Source organism: Oncorhynchus gorbuscha, linkage group LG07 (assembly GCF_021184085.1).
Source record: "Oncorhynchus gorbuscha isolate QuinsamMale2020 ecotype Even-year linkage group LG07, OgorEven_v1.0, whole genome shotgun sequence".
NCBI classification, from domain to species: Eukaryota; Metazoa; Chordata; class Actinopteri; order Salmoniformes; family Salmonidae; genus Oncorhynchus; species Oncorhynchus gorbuscha.
Genome location: NC_060179.1, coordinates 41,924,882 through 41,942,217, shown reverse-complemented (window position 1 = coordinate 41,942,217; position 17,336 = coordinate 41,924,882). Strand labels below are relative to the sequence as shown.

General features: G+C 41.9%; 2 protein-coding genes across 5 annotated transcripts; one reads left to right on the top strand and one right to left on the bottom strand.

The window, feature by feature from the left end:
* Positions 1-260: 260 nt before the first annotated feature.
* On the top strand, positions 261-10,399 carry LOC124039874 (endoplasmic reticulum membrane sensor NFE2L1-like). Of its 3 annotated transcripts, none has more exons than XM_046356376.1 (7): positions 261-445; positions 1,972-2,021; positions 2,261-2,817; positions 6,069-6,287; positions 6,384-6,476; positions 6,587-6,733; positions 6,819-10,399. In XM_046356376.1, the coding sequence occupies exons 3-7, from the start codon at positions 2,263-2,265 to the stop codon at positions 8,196-8,198; spliced, it is 2,394 nt and encodes a 797-aa protein (XP_046212332.1). In that variant the 5' UTR covers positions 261-445; positions 1,972-2,021; positions 2,261-2,262; the 3' UTR covers positions 8,199-10,399. The 3 variants fall into 3 exon arrangements, with proteins under 3 accessions (XP_046212332.1, XP_046212334.1, XP_046212333.1); XM_046356378.1 differs by lacking the exon at positions 261-445 and adding an exon at positions 476-1,161; XM_046356377.1 differs by lacking the exon at positions 261-445 and adding an exon at positions 1,405-1,462 and having other exon boundaries at positions 1,972-2,817.
* Positions 10,400-10,559: 160 nt separating this feature from the next.
* Positions 10,560-16,183, bottom strand: LOC124039875 (chromobox protein homolog 1-like). Of its 2 annotated transcripts, none has more exons than XM_046356381.1 (6): positions 15,898-16,183; positions 14,883-14,969; positions 12,010-12,187; positions 11,711-11,873; positions 11,535-11,629; positions 10,560-11,275 (listed from the first exon to the last, which is right to left on the bottom strand). In XM_046356381.1, the coding sequence occupies exons 2-6, from the start codon at positions 14,938-14,940 to the stop codon at positions 11,131-11,133; spliced, it is 639 nt and encodes a 212-aa protein (XP_046212337.1). In that variant the 5' UTR covers positions 14,941-14,969; positions 15,898-16,183; the 3' UTR covers positions 10,560-11,130. The 2 variants fall into 2 exon arrangements, with proteins under 2 accessions (XP_046212337.1, XP_046212336.1); XM_046356380.1 differs by having other exon boundaries at positions 12,010-12,235; positions 15,898-16,174.
* Between the last annotated feature and the right edge of the window lie 1,153 nt (positions 16,184-17,336).

Genomic DNA, 17,336 nt, shown 5'->3' with positions numbered 1-17,336 from the left:
TCATAGGCAGCTCATCCTAATTCTCAAATGATTTGGAAGCGTGTAGCCCACAGAAATCGACTAATTTTATAGAAAGGTCTGATTGTTGTATTCAATTTCCATAATTTCTCAATCTTAATATGACATGGAGTATTTTTTTTTAGACGAGCTGAATAATTAATTTTTGAAGCCAGTCGATTAAATTCGGGGATTTTCACTGCGGTGATGTAAACATGCGCCTACGCATGCTCTGTGGGAAGCGTGTTTTGGTGTCAGATGCGCCGCTGTTAGCTAGCCTATGGAAATATTGTCAAGTCATGGTGGGCCATTCAATGGGGGGAGAGGGTGGATAATGACATTGTGTAATGCTAATAAAACTTATGAGATAACTCTTCTGAAATCAGATAATAGTTATAGAAGGTGGCCGACTTGTGGGCATACAGGCAGATGTATAAAATCTCCACGCGTAAGTATAAAATAGGTTTTTAGCTAGATAGCTAACGTTAGCCAACTAACTTTGGTAGATAGCCAACGTTGGCTAGCAGCATAACGTTAGCTTGTAGCTAATTGCGCTTGAATGTTTTGGACAAGCGACGTGAAGTAGGCGGATGCATAATCTGCTTCTTGTCTGTACGTTTAGTTGAGATTGGCAATGCAACACATTGTTTTAAAATACATAGTAACAGTTAGCGAGCTAACGTTACATTTTAGCAATTTCTCCTCCCCGTTGGTCACCTCAACATCCCGCCCCCATCTTTTCCCCATTGGTTAACGTTTCTGAGAATCACACGTTATGATCGAATCCTTGGTTTGTGAATGGTTCACCAGCCTGCCAGTCATCCATGCGCCACTTGTTGCTAGGGAGGTTGCTTGATATCGGAAATGAGCGCTATCAACACTTCCCTCTAGACGAGAAATACCGGTGGATGCTGCTGGCTACGATGTTGTTAGGCTGCCTACTTTTAAACATTGACAGATATACTGATGCATCGTTTTTATTGCTATTATTTGAATGTAATTGTGTATGTGTGAGTGACACATCGGTGAGCTGCAGATCTTGAACAGAAAATGGATGAGAGGGAGACTGCTAGGGATGGGAGTCATGAAGCGTAGCTACTGGAGGAGAACCCGAGACCCTCCCTCTTTCACCTTCACATCTATTCCTGTTATGCACTGGACTAGGTGATGCATTTCAGTTGTACATTGTCAGGTTGGCATGTCAAATTGGTCTTGAATTGGGGTTGATTGAGGTAGTGTGTTCTCCAGAGAGAGTGGTTTTCAAACCTCTCCTCAGGGACCCCCAGTTAACAATTTGATTGTAGCCCTGCACTAGCTCGCAAGGGCTTTATGATTCGTTGACAATTGGAATCAGGTGTTCTTTCTTTGGAATATATCAAATACATGGAACAGCTGGGGATCCCCAGGGAGATGTTTGAACACTACTGCTTTAGGAAGTGGAGACATGATGGTTTGCTGCTAAGGAGTGTGTGTCTATTGTTCCCTCCCATAGAAATATGTGGAATATGAGTTTGTTTTGCATTCACTGGTAGTGCATATGCTAGGTTTATGGTTGTGAGTTTAAAGTTTAGTTTGATTTGGCTATTCATGTTGGTTATCATTGAATTTGGTCATCTTAAATCGTTTGTGGCTGATTGCCCATTGTACACGTTTGAGGAAAATCCTGTTTGTTTCAACATCTGAGGCCATACTCATATTTCATCTTGTCCGAACAATGTTTGATGCATTCAGCTTCTGTTATGTCATGTAAAATATTATTTTGACATTATGTAATGTCATGTTTTTATATATATTTTTACTGTGAAATCATACTGTAGTACACAGCTTAGGTTGGAGGACATTTAACCTAACATTTAATCTAAGCTTGTTTACTCAACAAATTCACATTTCTTTATCCTGTCATACATTTTTTTTAAAGGCATCAAGGTTTCATTTGGCCTTGATCTCTCTCTGTCTGTCTGTCCGTCTGTGCAGGTATGGGAGGACTTACTGATGGGGAAGACCAAAGCCTGACCTAGAACACGGTTTACCCTTTGACTACTATTGGGCGCGCATACAAGACCACAGAAACCCTCTCTATTCACATTTTAAGCTAACTCTGAAAAATACTGCTAAAAGAGAAAGTCCCTCTTCTGTCATATCTGCAATTGTCATACTTTCATTGTTTATCCCAGTCTTTATCTCAGTATTAACTATTGCGCAACGCTAGTTTGTCCCGTTAATTTTTTTACTTTTTTACTTTACTTTTTGTTCCTTTGTAAAGCAATGCTTTACCTGAAAAAGTACTTCACAGAGGGCCTGATTCAGTTCACCATCCTCCTGAGTCTCATTGGGGTGCGGCTGGACCTGGACACCTACCTGAGCAATCAGCTGCCCCCACTGCGGGAGATCATCCTAGGTCCTAGCTCGGCCTACACCCAGACGCAGTTCCACAACCTACGCAACACGCTGGACGGGTATGGCATCCATCCCAAGAGTGTGGACCTTGACCAGTTCTTTACCACCCGCCGGCTGCTGAACCAGGTGCGCCAGCTGGATCGCCTGTCAGTGCCCAGTCCAGAGCTGAGCACGTGGCTGGTGCACCGTGACCCTGAGACTGTGGTGTCCGCCGCCAGCCAGTCCAGCCCCAGCATCACCCTGGACAATGGGGCCGGCCTGGAGGACGTGAACAACTCTGAAACCCCGACCATGAGGGGTGGTGGCGGAGCGCCTGAGTCCACCTACAACCCAAGTGGAGAGGACAGCAACCTGGGAGCCGTGGCCCCTGAGGACAGCCAGGAGCAGCGCAACAGGGATGGCAATCATGACCTCACCAAAGAGGTAGGAAAGCCTGAGTAGAGGTGAGATCAAGGCAAGCTGGGGCATGGCACTTCTATTGTATTGTACAGGGAGGGATGTGTTACTAGTAGGAAATAGGCCTACTTCTCAGATGACGCCTTTATGTGTGAACCTTGATAAATCACAATTTTAATGAAATATAATTATTTCTGCCATTATTGTGTAATGTGTTTTTTTCATTATTGTAATGTCCTTGCATTAGAATCATCCTTGCCCCTAACAGTCACAGGACCACCACTTGGAGGCAGTGGTTTTGGATGACACTAAGCCATTGTTAAAGTAGAATTAACTAAGTCTCCAAATGAATCACATGCTTTTATGGTAATTAAGTGGCTACGGTTGCATTAGTGGGCTTACATCAGGGATGGGCAACTGGCAGCCACCATGTGTATGTGTGTGTATATACACACAGAGTTGGGGTCTCAACTTAATAGGTTGAGTTAGAATAGTAGAATACATAAAGTGCAATTTTGAAATTTGGTTGTCCATCAGCAGTTTTTCCACGTATGTCAGTCACTGCCATTCACTCAATTAGCCCATGTTTTACTTCAAGCCTCAAAGACTAGGGCTAGCTCTGAATGCATGCATGCATGTGTGGGTATGTATGGATGTGGGTATGCAGACCTGCGAGCCACTTCGGCCCCTCATGATTTTTTTATGGCCCCCACCCCAATCAGTTGCCCATCCCTGCTTAAATGATCTGAAGTTCCATGATTTTCTATGAAATATGAACTATAATGAATTATAATATGATTGAAATGCTTATCTTTTGGAAGGAAAGTTTGTTAAAAAAGCTGATTTTCTGTGTTGGAATGGTGTGGGCATGCATACCCCAACAACAGGATGTTGCCTAGGCCTATACCGGTCATGAAAAAATATTCATGCCAGTGGACTGCTGATTGGTCAACTCATCCTCTATGAGGAACTAGCATGTCTGTTTGAGACACACATTTGATGTGGGTTGTGTTCCCCCCCCCCCCTCCAATTTATGCTTTGGCCACAAGAGTACAGGATGAGTCAACAACATTATTTGTGTATGCGCTAACTGAATATGAGCTTTAAAAGTGATATTTTGACAGGACAGTTACTTGAGGATGAAAATATCGACATATAAAGCCTACAGTTTCACAGGTATAGGCATCCTTGATTTTTGCACCACAGTCAAGTACAGTACCATCAAAGTATTCATACCCCTTGACTTATTCCATGTGTTATATACAGCCTGAATTAAAAATGGATTATATATATTTTCTTCTCACCCATCTATACACACTACCCCATAATGAAAAAGTGAAAATGTTTTTTTTTAAATATTATTTAAAATGAAATACTGAATTATCTAATTTTCAAAAGTACCCATGCGTCAATATGGCAGCAATTGCAGCTGTGAGTCTTTCTGGGTAAGTCTCGAAGAGCTTTGGACACCTGGATTGTACAATATTTGCACATTATTCTTTTAATAATTCTTCAAGCTCTATCAAGTTGGTTGTTGGCTAGACAGCCATTTTCAAGTCTTGCCATAGATTTTTTTTAAATTAAATTTGACCCCTTTTTCTCCCCAATTTCGTGGTATCCAATTGTTGTAGTAGCTACTATCTTGTCTCATCGCTACAACTCCCGTACGGGCTCGGGAGAGATGAGAGTTGAAAGTCATGCGTCCTCCGATACACAACCCAACCAAGCCGCACTGCTTCTTAACACAGCGCGCATCCAACCCGGAAGCCAGCCGCACCAATGTGTCGGAAGAAACACCGTGCACCTGGCAACCTTGGTTAGCGTGCACTGCGCCCGGCCCGCCACAGGAGTCGCTGGTGCGTGATGAGACAAAGATATCCCTACCGGCCAAACCCTCCCTAACCTGGACGACGCTAGGCCAATTGTGCGTCACCCTGCAGACCTCCCGGTCGCGGCCGGTTACGACAGAACATGGTCCTGAACCCAGAGTCTCTGGTGGCACAGCTGGTGCTGCAGTACAGCGCCCTTAACCACTGTGCCACCCGGGAGGCCTGCCATAGATTTTCAAGCTGATTTGAATCACAACTCTAACTAAGCCACTCGGGAACATTCAATATCATCTTGGTAAGCAACTCCAGTGTGTATTTGGCCTTGTGTTTTAGGTTATTGTCCTTCTGAAATATTAATTTGTCTGTTGGAAAGCAGACTAAACCTGGTTTACCTCTAGGATTTTGCCTGTGCTTAGCTCTATTCTGTTTCTTTTTATCCCCAAAAACTCCCATTCCTTGCCGATGACAAGCATACCCATAACGTGATGCAGCCACCACCATGCTTTAAAATATGAAGAGCGGTACTCAGTGTTGTGTTGGATTTGCCCCAAACACAACGCTTTGTCATAAAGTTAATTTCTTTGCCACTTTTTTTGCAGTTTTACTTTAGATCCTTATTGCAAACAGGATTAATGTATTGTTGCCTAACTACAAAGTTGTTGATCCATCCTCAGTTTTCTCCTGTCACATACATTAAACTTTGTCACTGTTTTAAAGTCACCTCACGGTGAAATCCCTGAGCGGTTTCCTTCCTCTCTGGCAACTGACTTGGGAAGGAAGCCTGTTATCTTTTGTAGTGACTGGGTATATTTATACACCCTCCAAAGTGTAATTTAATAACTTCACTATGCTCAAAGGGATATTCAATGTCTGCTTTTTTTTTTTTTACCCATCTACCAATAGGTGCCCTTCTTTGCGAGGCATTGGAAAACCTCCCTGGTCTTTCTGGTTGAATCGGTGTTTGAAATTCACTGCTCGACTGAGGGACCTTACAGATAATTGTATGTGTGGGGTACAGAGATGAGGTAGTCATTCAAAAATCATGTTAAACACTTATTTCACACGGTGAACCCATGCAACTTATTATGTGACTTGTTAAGCAAATGTTTACTCCTGAACTTATTTAGGCCATAACAAAAGGGTTGAATACTTATTGACTCAAGACTTCAGCTTTTAATTCATTTGTAAACATTTCTAAAAACATTATTCCACTTGGACATTATTGGCTGTTGTGTATAGGCCAGTGACTCATCTAAATATAATACATTTAAATTCAGGCTATTAAAAAAAAAAGTCAAGGGGTGTGAATACTTTCTCAAGGCACTGTAGTTCTCTCCTTGTGCTTTTTATTTTGAATTAAGTTGTGTAAGATAAGATGTTGTGCAACTCAATCAAGGGGGCTCTTTTCTTTGTATTCCTAACATATTTTTCACCTCATGGATTTTTCAGGACATTGATTTGATTGACATCCTGTGGCGACAGGACATCGACCTTGGCGCAGGACGGGAAGTGTTCAACTATAGCAGTCGCCAGAAGGAGAGTGAGGCAGAAAAGCCCAGCCCAGCGGAGGAGGAAAGAGCAGAGGCACAGGAGAGATGGAGGAATGGAGTGAACCTTCAAGAGGCTCAGCCTGTGGATGGAGAGACCGGGGAGAGCATACCAGAGCAGGTAGCTAAGGGAACAGATTGTGTTCATGATCTTGTGTGTGTCCACTGTAGTTGATAGTAAAGGGAGTGACCTCTGTGCTGTCTGCTCCTCCCCCAGATCCCAGGCCTTGGCTCTCAGACCTCACTGTCCCTGCAGGAATGCCTAAGGCTGCTGGAGGCCACCTTCCCTTTCGGAGAAGAATCTCCTGAGGTAAAGACATTTGCATTCTGTTTTATGATATTACAAATGCTAGATTAACATTATAGTCTATGGAAATCCCAAAATAATTGTGAGACTTTTAAAGGTAAACATCTTATCAGTTTCCAGCCCCTGTAGTCACAGCTGAGCTTGCGGTGGCCAATGAAGAAGCTCCATCCACATCTCTGGGCCTACCACTGACTCCCCTGTTGCCCCAGTTGGACCTGGAGCAGCAGTGGCAAGACATCATGGCTATCATGGAACTACAGGTTTGTACGTGTGCTTTAATCACAACTGTTTCTCCAGTAAAAAAAAAACTACATTTTCTTCTTACAATTTTTTTCTCTTTTGAAGGAAATGGAGGTTAATAACACCTCAGAGAACTCCTTCCTCAGCACTACTTCCAACAGTACCAATACCAGTGGCAGCACAAGTGAGTCCGGCTCAGTTGGAAGCTTTGGACTTACTCGTTCCTCCACCCTTATTCACCAAGATGTCAGCCTTCACCAGGCCTCCCTCCCTAGCTGCAGCCAGGACTTTCCCACACTTTTCAATCCAGAGATGGATGCCACAAGAACCCCAAGGACCACCTTGCTTAGAATGTCCTCCAGCAACTCCTCCAATGTCAACTCTACATTCGGAGCCACCAACCTGACTGGACTCTTTCTCCCACCGCCTCTGAACAGCACCAACAACATCACTTGTACTCCAGTGTTGCCTGATCCCTTCAGCACTATGCTGGAGGAGTCTATGCTGGATGAGATCAGTCTGCTGGACCTGGCAATGGAGGAGGGCTTCAACCAGGCCCAGGCCTCTCAGCTGGAGGATGAACTCGACTCGGACTCAGGCCTCTCCCTAGACTCCAGTCACAGCCCGGTCTCACCGAGCAGCTCTGAGACCTCCTGCTCCTCCGCCGCTTCCTCCTCCTCCACCTCTGCCACCTTCTCAGAGGAAGGGGCTGTGGGATACAGCACTGACTCGGAGTCAGCTGCCGTGGAACCAGAAGAAGGTGCTGTGGGGGGCTACCAGCCCGAGTTCAACAAGCTCTGCCGCATGAGCTACCAGGACCCCTCCCAGTTACATGGGCTCCCTCAGCTCGACAACATCAACCACAATCACACCTACAATTTACCACTGTCTTCATCGTTCGATGAACACCTAGACCTACCGATTCCCATTGGCAAGAAAATGGTTTGTGAGAAGCAGTCAAAGCTTAAGCCACAACAGGACTTCCTGGACAAACAGTCGAGTCGCGATGAGCGACGTGCTCGGGCCATGAAGATCCCCTTCTCAAACGAGAAGATCATAAATCTGCCTGTGGAGGAGTTCAACGAGCTTCTGTCCAAGCACCACCTGAGCGAGGCCCAACTGGCCCTCGTCCGCGACATTCGTAGACGAGGCAAGAACAAGATGGCGGCCCAGAACTGCCGCAAGCGCAAGCTGGATACCATCATCAACCTGGAGCAAGGGGTGCACGACCTGCGTCGTGACAAGGCGCGGCTGCTGAAGGAGAAGATGGAGTTTATTCGCTCCATCCGCCAGATGAAGCAGAAAGTGCAAAGCCTCTACCAGGAGGTGTTCACTCAGCTTCGGGATGAGGAGGGCCAGCCCTACCCCCCCAGCGAGTACTCGCTCCAATACAGCGCTGACGGCAGCGTTCTGATCATTCCCCGCACCATGACAGATCAGCAAACCCGTAAGCCCGAAAATAAACAAAAGGACAAAAAGAAGTGAGGAAGCTGTTACCTTTTCTTTCATTTAGCTAAAATCACTAAGAGAGATTTCCGCAGATGCAAGAGAGGTCTTTTTTCCTTTGAGAAGATTCTTGTGAGGAGAAACTGCATTGTTGACTCCTTTTCCTGCATTAGGTTTTTTCCTTTTCTTTTGTGGTTCCTGTGTTTCCTCTGGGAAACGACTTTGAAGCAGAAGTTCTTAATTTGAGTACTGAATTTTCATTGTTTGGGTGGAAAAAAAGGAACAAACGAGGAAAAGAAGGGGTTGAACGATTTCTCTGGATCTTTGGCACCAGGCCATGATGTTATTACTTCATGTAATGAAGTGAAGGGAGTGGTATCATGTGAAGTCAGAGTTAGAGGAAAAACTAACATTAAGTCAACGTGAAACTGGGTGTAAATTCCGGTCCATTGTTAGTCAGCTTTGAACGGATTGTTAAACCGATTTTCTTGCTTGGGCCTTGGAGTGATTGGTGGAGTAACTGTTTCTGGAGTAAGTAGAAGTTGCACATGTAGAGGAAAGCTAAGACAGGGCCTGGAGATGTCAAAGGTTAAGATACCAGTGGGGTAAAGCAAGTCCATCATCCAGGATACCATTATCTTAACAATACCGCCGATACTAACCAAATGTGTTGTGCACTTCACTTGTACTCTAAGCAAAAGTCTAGCTAGTCTGACACTGCACTCATTCAAAATGTGTTTATTACAAATACCACCGTTTTTGACTGGCCATTGACTTTGAGTCCCTTTGATGTAGAACTAGGACACTGGAACACAAAAGAGGCTGGGAGAGTAGTCTTGGGCTTGCCACGGTGGTGGAGCATGACAAGTATAGGAGATGGAACGCTGAGTAAGAAGGCACAACATGCGTTACAAATGTATCAGCTTCTGTATATCTATATAGCTCTGTAATTTGTCCTCCTAAGGCTTGGCTGTATGCATCGTGCTGTGTCTCTGGCTATCCGTCTGCCGCAGGTTTAAGGATGAGCTCTGCTGGTAGTCTTTTCGTTTTCCACACATCCTCATACTGTCCAGAATAAGCTAGGTTATAAGTCTAGCTTCATCATGCTGGGTCTACTCCCTGCCCTTATTGTATCACACACTGTTGGTTGTGCCTGTAACCACATTGCAGGAATTTTACAGGCCAGGGAATATTGATTTTGATAGCCGTCTTTGCAGGAAGTATTGTATGAACTGCAACCCTGTGGAAGTGTCCCGTTTTATTACAAATCAAATGCACCCATCTTTACGATCATTAATATTAGGTTGGTTTGTTTCTTGTAAGGTGACAGATGAGCCGTTCGGCTGTCGAGTAATTGCAGTGGTAGCCTTTGAAAGAGTTGTCATTCTATTTGATAGTTACCTGAAGCAATGGACAAGACAGTTGATGAATAACCTAGTTGTCGGGTATAATAGTCTACCGTCATACGTGTCATTTAGAATTGTAAACCAATTGAATCGAACTGACAAGGATCATATGTGAAGTGAGAGCCTTGTTTTCGAATGCCTTTGTTTCACAAGCACATTCGTAAATGTGAGGGTTTTGAGAACAAAAGGCTATTGGACTGTTATCAGAACATTAGAAGTGCTATTGCCTGAGCTTATGTGTTTTTTGGGGTCAAATTGTGTTTTAGCATGTACCCCGAATCAAAAAAAGACTAGGCCATTTATTAATGCAGCAGCAATAGCTGTTTAAAGAGAATGAGTACATTTGTGAACCCCAGATCTACAGTGAAGGATGGGAAAGAACTAAGTCGCTGCACTGATGAGTGTCCTATGTTCTTCATCCACATAACTTTCATAGTTCTGGTCATCATTACCCTGTGAGGGGAGCCAAAGTAAAAATACTTTTTCATGCAGTACTAATACTTTCGCAGGGGGGAAAAAGTTGCTGTCTCAATTTAAATTAAGTTGTTTGTTGTCGCACTTCAGAAAACATTTGATATTTAAGACGTGCAAACGTTCACCTGCATTGCAACACAATGCAAAGCCCATTTAAGTTATTACTTCTTAGTGCTGCTTTTGTTAATGGTCTTGTTTGTTCAGTAAATATTTTCTCCTTTTGTCATTCTTTTCTGTAGTTTGTTTGCATTTTGCACAGCCCCTGCTTTGGTTATGTATTTTCTTTGGTTTACTTTTAAATATTTCCTGGCAATCTGGGATTGTTATTTTATTGATTAATAAAGTGTTTATTTTCATCTGTGACTGCATCATTTGCATGATTTAATAATGAGGAGAAATGTGTCCATTTGGGGGGAATAGAATATCTGATCATTAGGTTTTGTGAAGATAAATACATAAGGCCTTAATGTTTCCAACTATTTACACAAATTTGGAGCTTAGGCTCTCTATGAGACCGATGATAATTGTAACAAGTTGTTTATTCTCCAAAAACAGACAAGCAAGTCCTGTTTATGAAATGTTAGAATAAGATGGACAAATTTTTAACATGGTTTTCAAAAATGTGTTACCTCAATACACTAAAAGTCACAAAATGAGCAAAGATTAACATTGTTTGGCACTATAAGCTACAAAACATTTACATAAAACTAAATGGCACCGTTGACTTGTTTACAAGACAATGAATAACATTTCCACCAGCCTACACAGTAATGTACAAGGCCTAGACCTCTTAGTCAACTGCCCTGTGAAAATGATGTTGTAGTATCCAAATGGTCACTAGAGTGAATCTTAACATTTAACACTGCATTATACATTTCTTCCAGGGTTGTGATTTCTCAAGAGAACCCATAGCCTGTATTGACTTTGGTCATATCCTATCCAGAGATTTTAACCTGATGGGTGATAATTAAACCAAAAAGGGAGTCCATGTGCTGTCGTGCTTGTCTCAGAACCTTTGCCTAGAGCCCCATAAACCCTTGACACTACCTCTACAGTCTTCAGAACCAGCTTGATACCTCTCTCCAAAACGGCTAGTTCTTGTCGTCCTTCTTCTCCTCCTCCTCTGTGGGGTAAGAGTGCCACGTGAGCCGCTCCTCATAGAAGGATATGACCACCTGTGGACACTTCACGTTTGCTTCCTTAGCTGGTACCAGGTCTGCTTCATCCGAGTTTTTCCTACAAGAACAGGCCGTGTAAGAGAGAACCACGAGTTGGATGAGTACCTAAGTGGATTGTAGTGGCGCTATGAAATGGGTTAGGATGCACAGATTGAAGTCAATGGATCCACTTTTTTTTATTGATGCATAGGCATGATAAATAACACCGGGTTATGTGAATTGACAGGTACATTGACTTGCGACTGCTGAATGATTAGGTCTAGTAGCATAAAGGTTAAAAAAATTCAAATGAATAGGGCAGTAAGGGCTATACAAACCATTTCATGAGGAACATGAGTTCTCCAGTGGAGTCAGTGGCGCCAATAATCCTCTCTGGATCCAAACCTCGAGTGAAGCCCCTTAGTTTCTCTGGCTAAAACACAGGGCGAGTGTCACTCAATGTGAAAAAGACAATGATTCCATCTGTGTACACGCTTCTGTCTTTAGGACTTACGTCGTCTTTTTTCTTCTTGGGTCGACTTTCCTCTCCTTCCACATTAGGCTCTGCAGACTTCCTCTTGCCTACAGACTCATGAGCGGATTTCTGTTTCTGCAGAAACTGTGCAATCAGGTCGGGACAGTCCAAATTATCATCTGGCTCCCATGTGTTGTCATCACTGAAGAAACAAAAGCAGTGTTAATTAAGCCAGAAAATGGCATTGGAGTGAAAGAGGGGTTTTGTTTGGTCAATACAATCATTCCACATAGGGATAAAACATATATATATATCACATCTGTATTGTGTAGACTCACTCCGAAAAGCCTTTCCACTTAAGAAGGTACTCCACTCTCCCTTTCACCACCCTTCGATTCAAAACTTTCTCCACCACATATTCGTCTTCCTCTTCCTCCACGGCCACCACATCCTCAGCTGCCTTCTCCTGTATCTTCTCAGCCGGTGTCGTCATCGTCACCTCAGACTGGGTGGGGGCTGTGGGTGCAGGGGGAATGATGGCTGTAGGTGCAGGGTTAATGGCGGCTGTGGGTGCAGGAGCAGCAAATCACGGCTCCAGAAAACGCCCACTCTGTTGATGGTGGCACTTATACTGAACTGTCCCTTAAAGGGGCTAACCCCAGTTGAAACAATAAAGTGCCTTCCGGCCTCTGTTTTGGTAAAAAGCTAAGGGAAGGGGACTGGAGAAATATAACCAATCTTAAATTTATAGACAGCGCTATGGTTGCAAGGACTGACCACCAAATATCTAAAAAGGATAGTTTTGAGGCTATACATTTACTATGTGTACAAACATTGGAGAAAAACAAGCATATTTTGGGTTCTGATGGGGTCCGACAGCTTAACCGAGTTAATGAGGCATTCATAAGTTATTCTTCAACAATGAATGTGTATTCAGTCATGACTGAAATTGGCACCCTTGATAAAGATAAGCAAAACAATCCTGAGCAATATTGTATGAAAAAAAAGGGAAAGATTTTCTTTTTTTAAAAGTCTAAAAGACAGGAGTCAGGTTTTCCAGCACCCTCCCCTTGCAAGGATAACAGCACCAATCCTTTTTCTAAAATGTTTGACGAGATTGAAGAACACATTGGGAAGGATCTTAGACCATTCCTCTATACAGAAAATTGCTATCCTTCATCTGTGCTTATGGGCGGCCCCCTGATAATTTAAACAATACGTTTTCAATGGCGTTCATATCCAGAGACAGATGGCTATTGCAAAATGTTGATTTTGTGATCAATTAACCATTTCTTTGTAGAATTTGATGTGTGCTTGGGGTTATTGTCTTGCTGCAAGATCCACTTGCGGCCAAGCTTCAGCTCCTGGCCAGTGGCGATTTTGGCATGTAAATCTTGGTGGGGCAAACACAAACTAAATGTTGGGGAAGCATGCCAGTAAAGCCACTACACATCACTAAACAATACATTAATTGCACTATAAAGGTGACAAACCGCCCACCAACTGTTAGGACCTACATAAAGCTGTCCCAACAGCAGTCTCAACACCTTACCGCTGCTACACCTGGCTATCGGCAGAGACTTGTCTGGCAGCGAAACAGTTCATTCCGCCTCATTTACTGCCTTTAAAAAAAACATAGCTTATATGCATAGCTTGCTTAAACAAATGTGGTTTCTACTGACAATTGAGATGTACAAACGATAGCATACGGGGACGACAAGCAGATAAGAGGCAATCCGTAAATTCGATTAAGACATTAATAAGCGAGCTAGGACAGAACCATAGGATAAATAAAGGGGGCATATAAGCAGACAATGACAGCTCTTACAATATTCAATGATTACAGTAAGTGAAATTAAGAGAGGAAAATAGACCAAATTATTAGGGTGAGCCACATGAGCTACTAACAGCTTACTACACAATATACACTTAGTATTACTTTCTTAGCTACAGTATACACATCTCTGTGGTATATTATTTATGCAGCAGCGTACAGCTCATTTTTGGACTCACCTTGTCGTGCTCACTTGAACACGCAGTCTCTCATGGGCAAATTGTCAAACTTTGTCATCTAAGTCTGGCCTCCTCTGGATTTGTGGTGATTTCAAGACAACTGTGTTTACATTTGTTTGTGATAATAACCCCAAGCACATATCAAAATCCAAAAAGAAATGGTTAATCCCCCCCCCCACAAAAAAATCTACATTTCGCAATGGCCATCTCAGTCTCTGGACATGAACCCGTTGAAAACCTGTGGTTTGATTTTGAAGAGGGCCGCCCATAAGGCAGACAAAGAATATCAAGGATCTGGGAAGATTCGTAATGGAGGATTGGTCTAAGACACCTTCTGTAGCTCAGTTGGTAGAGCATGGCGCTTGTAACGCCAGGGTAGTGGGTTCGATTCCCGGGACCACCCATACGTAGAATGTATGCACACATGACTGTAAGTTGCTTTGGATAAAAGCGTCTGCTAAATGGCATATATTATTATTATATTATTATATTATTCTCCAATCTCATATTTTAGAAAAAGGCTCAGTGCCGTCATCCTCACAAGAGGAGGGTGCTAGGATATTGAAAACAGGGGTGCTAATAATTTTGACCTCTTTCTTTTTTTAAATGTATTTTCTATTACATGTTTAATAACAAAACCTCTAAGCAATTGTATTTGTATATAATAATTTCACTTTTTTTTTTGAGGATACAACAGCTCAGTGGTTATTATTTATTTTATACCGTTTTTTTTTGCTCATCTTTATCAAAAATGGATGTAGCAACTGCAGATTGTCCCTTTAAAGCCTACAAATGCTAAGTTATATGGCAACCCTGTTCCCTTTTTAGCTAACATCTTGCAGGTTTTCACTCCAACCTCAATCAAACACCTAATACTTATAATTGGCTTGTTGATAAACTGAATCAGGTTACTTACAACTGGGGTTATATTGAAAACCCATAGGGTGGTAGCTCTCCAGGAACAGGGTTGGAGAGCCCTGTTCTATGGCATCTTGTGAGACAAATAGCCTCACCTTCTGAATTGATATACTGTAATTCAGTTAAACAAATGAGAGGTAGATGGGAAACTCACAACACTGCAGAAGTATATTTGTAAGTAGAAATAGCAGCTTGAGTTTTGCAAAAACATGTGATCCTTTACCCCACACAGATAAAACAGTGACATTGTATATATGAAATATGAAAAATGTTATAAAACCTTCAGTAAGAGTGGGAGCATCATCATTAGAAGGTTCTGTAATCTCGCTCATACTCATCAGGTAAACAGTGGGACCAACAGTTGTTCCTGGTAAAAGTCAAGAATAGGGCAACGAGGGTCAGGAATCAATAAAAGGTAGACAGGAAACAAAATAGCATTGGAGAGAAGGCGAATCATCAGTGGCTACATATCTATATATACATTTCTTTGTACATTTTATCCCTTTCTCCCCAATTTCCAATTGGTAGTTACAGTCTTGTTTCCAGTTCTCTATCAGGGGCCCTTTGCATAGGTGAGTAAAAAATAATGTAAGAACTTGGTTATTACAGGTTTACTATGCCTAATGTCACAGTATTTTGTTATTTTGGGGGGTAGATCATTAAAAGGGATGTGAAGCAAGAGACCAGTGCGCAAATTTCAAACATCCAATGAGCACAGCGCTCAATACAAGTCAGAGACTTTATTTGCCGTGGCAATCATGCAGGAGATGGTGAATTAACACACATTCTTCAATCTGTAAACAATCGGAGGGCTTGCTAGCTACCGCGTACAATAGGAGGTGATACCAAAGTCAAAGATCGTTAAAAAATGATTTGGTCATTTGCAAATGCAAATGGTTTGAAAACTCTCAGTTAGCAGTCTGGCTTACTGCCTGTGTTTATTTAACTAATTAACGTTAACTAGCTATTAGCCAGCATTAGAGTCATGGTCATGGACCAGCAGCGACTCGGACGAGCTCTCCACTTCTAGTATACACGCCACTCTCCTCCATATTGATTTACAAATAAAACAAAAGCAGCGTTACTACGCTAGCATGCACATTCTAAATGCGTTAGCTATCTAGCTAAGTAATCTAACAAAGACGCAATGTATGGACATGCATTGTATATTATCTTTCCGCAGCTAGATACAAGCTGTCGCTATATAACAGTAGCTAGAAACTATTTCCCAACACAAACGTGCAGGTAGCTAACGTTAAGAGAGCAATGATATAATTCATGGAACGTTAACTCACCTCAAAACGAGTTATTCGATAGTGAAAACAGTCTGTCTTTAAATGATGCTGAGATAGAAAAATAATTTGTTTTATATTTTCTTATATAAATCAGTTTCGGTTATTATATTAAATCAAATATGAGCATGCGTAAGCTAAATAGATCGTGTCCGCCCCCCTTAATGTCCGATTTTAAAAAAAAAAATGCGTTTATACACGTGCATCGATTCCACATTGTGTGGATTTCTCGAAGAAACAAGTTCTCGTGTAGCTAGCTGGCTAGGTTTCTCAGATGTTGTAGAGATTAGCTAGTCAGCGAGTTGAAGCGTACGAGCGAGGTATCTATCCGCCCCCTCGAACAACCCAGCATTTTCTTCTGAATGCGAATAATTGTATCCTGTCCATAACAAGAGTGTCGGTGATATAACATTTAACATGAAGGTAAACGGGCGAGTTTGTAATTTAATAAAACAAAATTATTTTAGTTTGCCCGGAAACGGATATGACGTCTGATTTTATTTAACGGAAATACCTCTCTCTATTTATTTATTTTTTATTAACAACAAATCAATACAGAAAGTACACGAGGGAACACAAGTATATATAGATTATATACAATGGACAATCGAGCTAGGGGGTACAATATCACATTACAATTACACAAGGACCTTAAGGGACATATATACCCTTACAATTCTAACAATTCTAAGGTGTTTTTTTGTTTGTAAATTTACATTTGTGTAAATGAAATTTGGCCAAAAGAATAATGAAATTAATTACATGAAAATGTTTCAGCTTATTTCTATCGTTTGTAAAGAATCCAAGCAGTACATCTCTCTTCATAAATGTGTTAAATTAGAAATCTACTGATGTCTTGCCACAGTTTTCTTACATGAATACAATGCCAAAAAAGATGCAACAATGTTTCTGGATGGTCATTACAAAAGGAGCCATTTGAGTTTATGTTTTCCTTCAACTACTTCATATAGTGGTTGGCAGGATAATATTTATGAATAATTTTAATCTTAATTTTGTTAACAATTGGGTATGTGTGTGGCAACATCCTAACTTTTTTCCAACAGATATTATCATTATCCATTATCCATTCCAATAAGGCATGACATAAGGTACAACATCCTGCTGAAACAAGGTTTGTATCGCTCTGTTGTTGAATGGACCAAAAGAGAAACAAATCTTTCCTACTGATGAGTCAACAGGGTAAATAGAAGGTAGGCTCTGAGGGTCAGGTCTTGACATGTTCCTGAATAACAGAGCAACACCTGAGGGAATGGCATCTAAAACAATTGCAAAATCTTTAGGTGTTACAGAGACCTTGTAAAGTGATAATTCCTTATTACTGAGTAAAAGACCCTCTGCATTTACCAGTTGGCTCACCAATAGGATATTATTTTGGAACCAATATTCTAAAAACAAATAAGTATTTTTATACAATATATCTC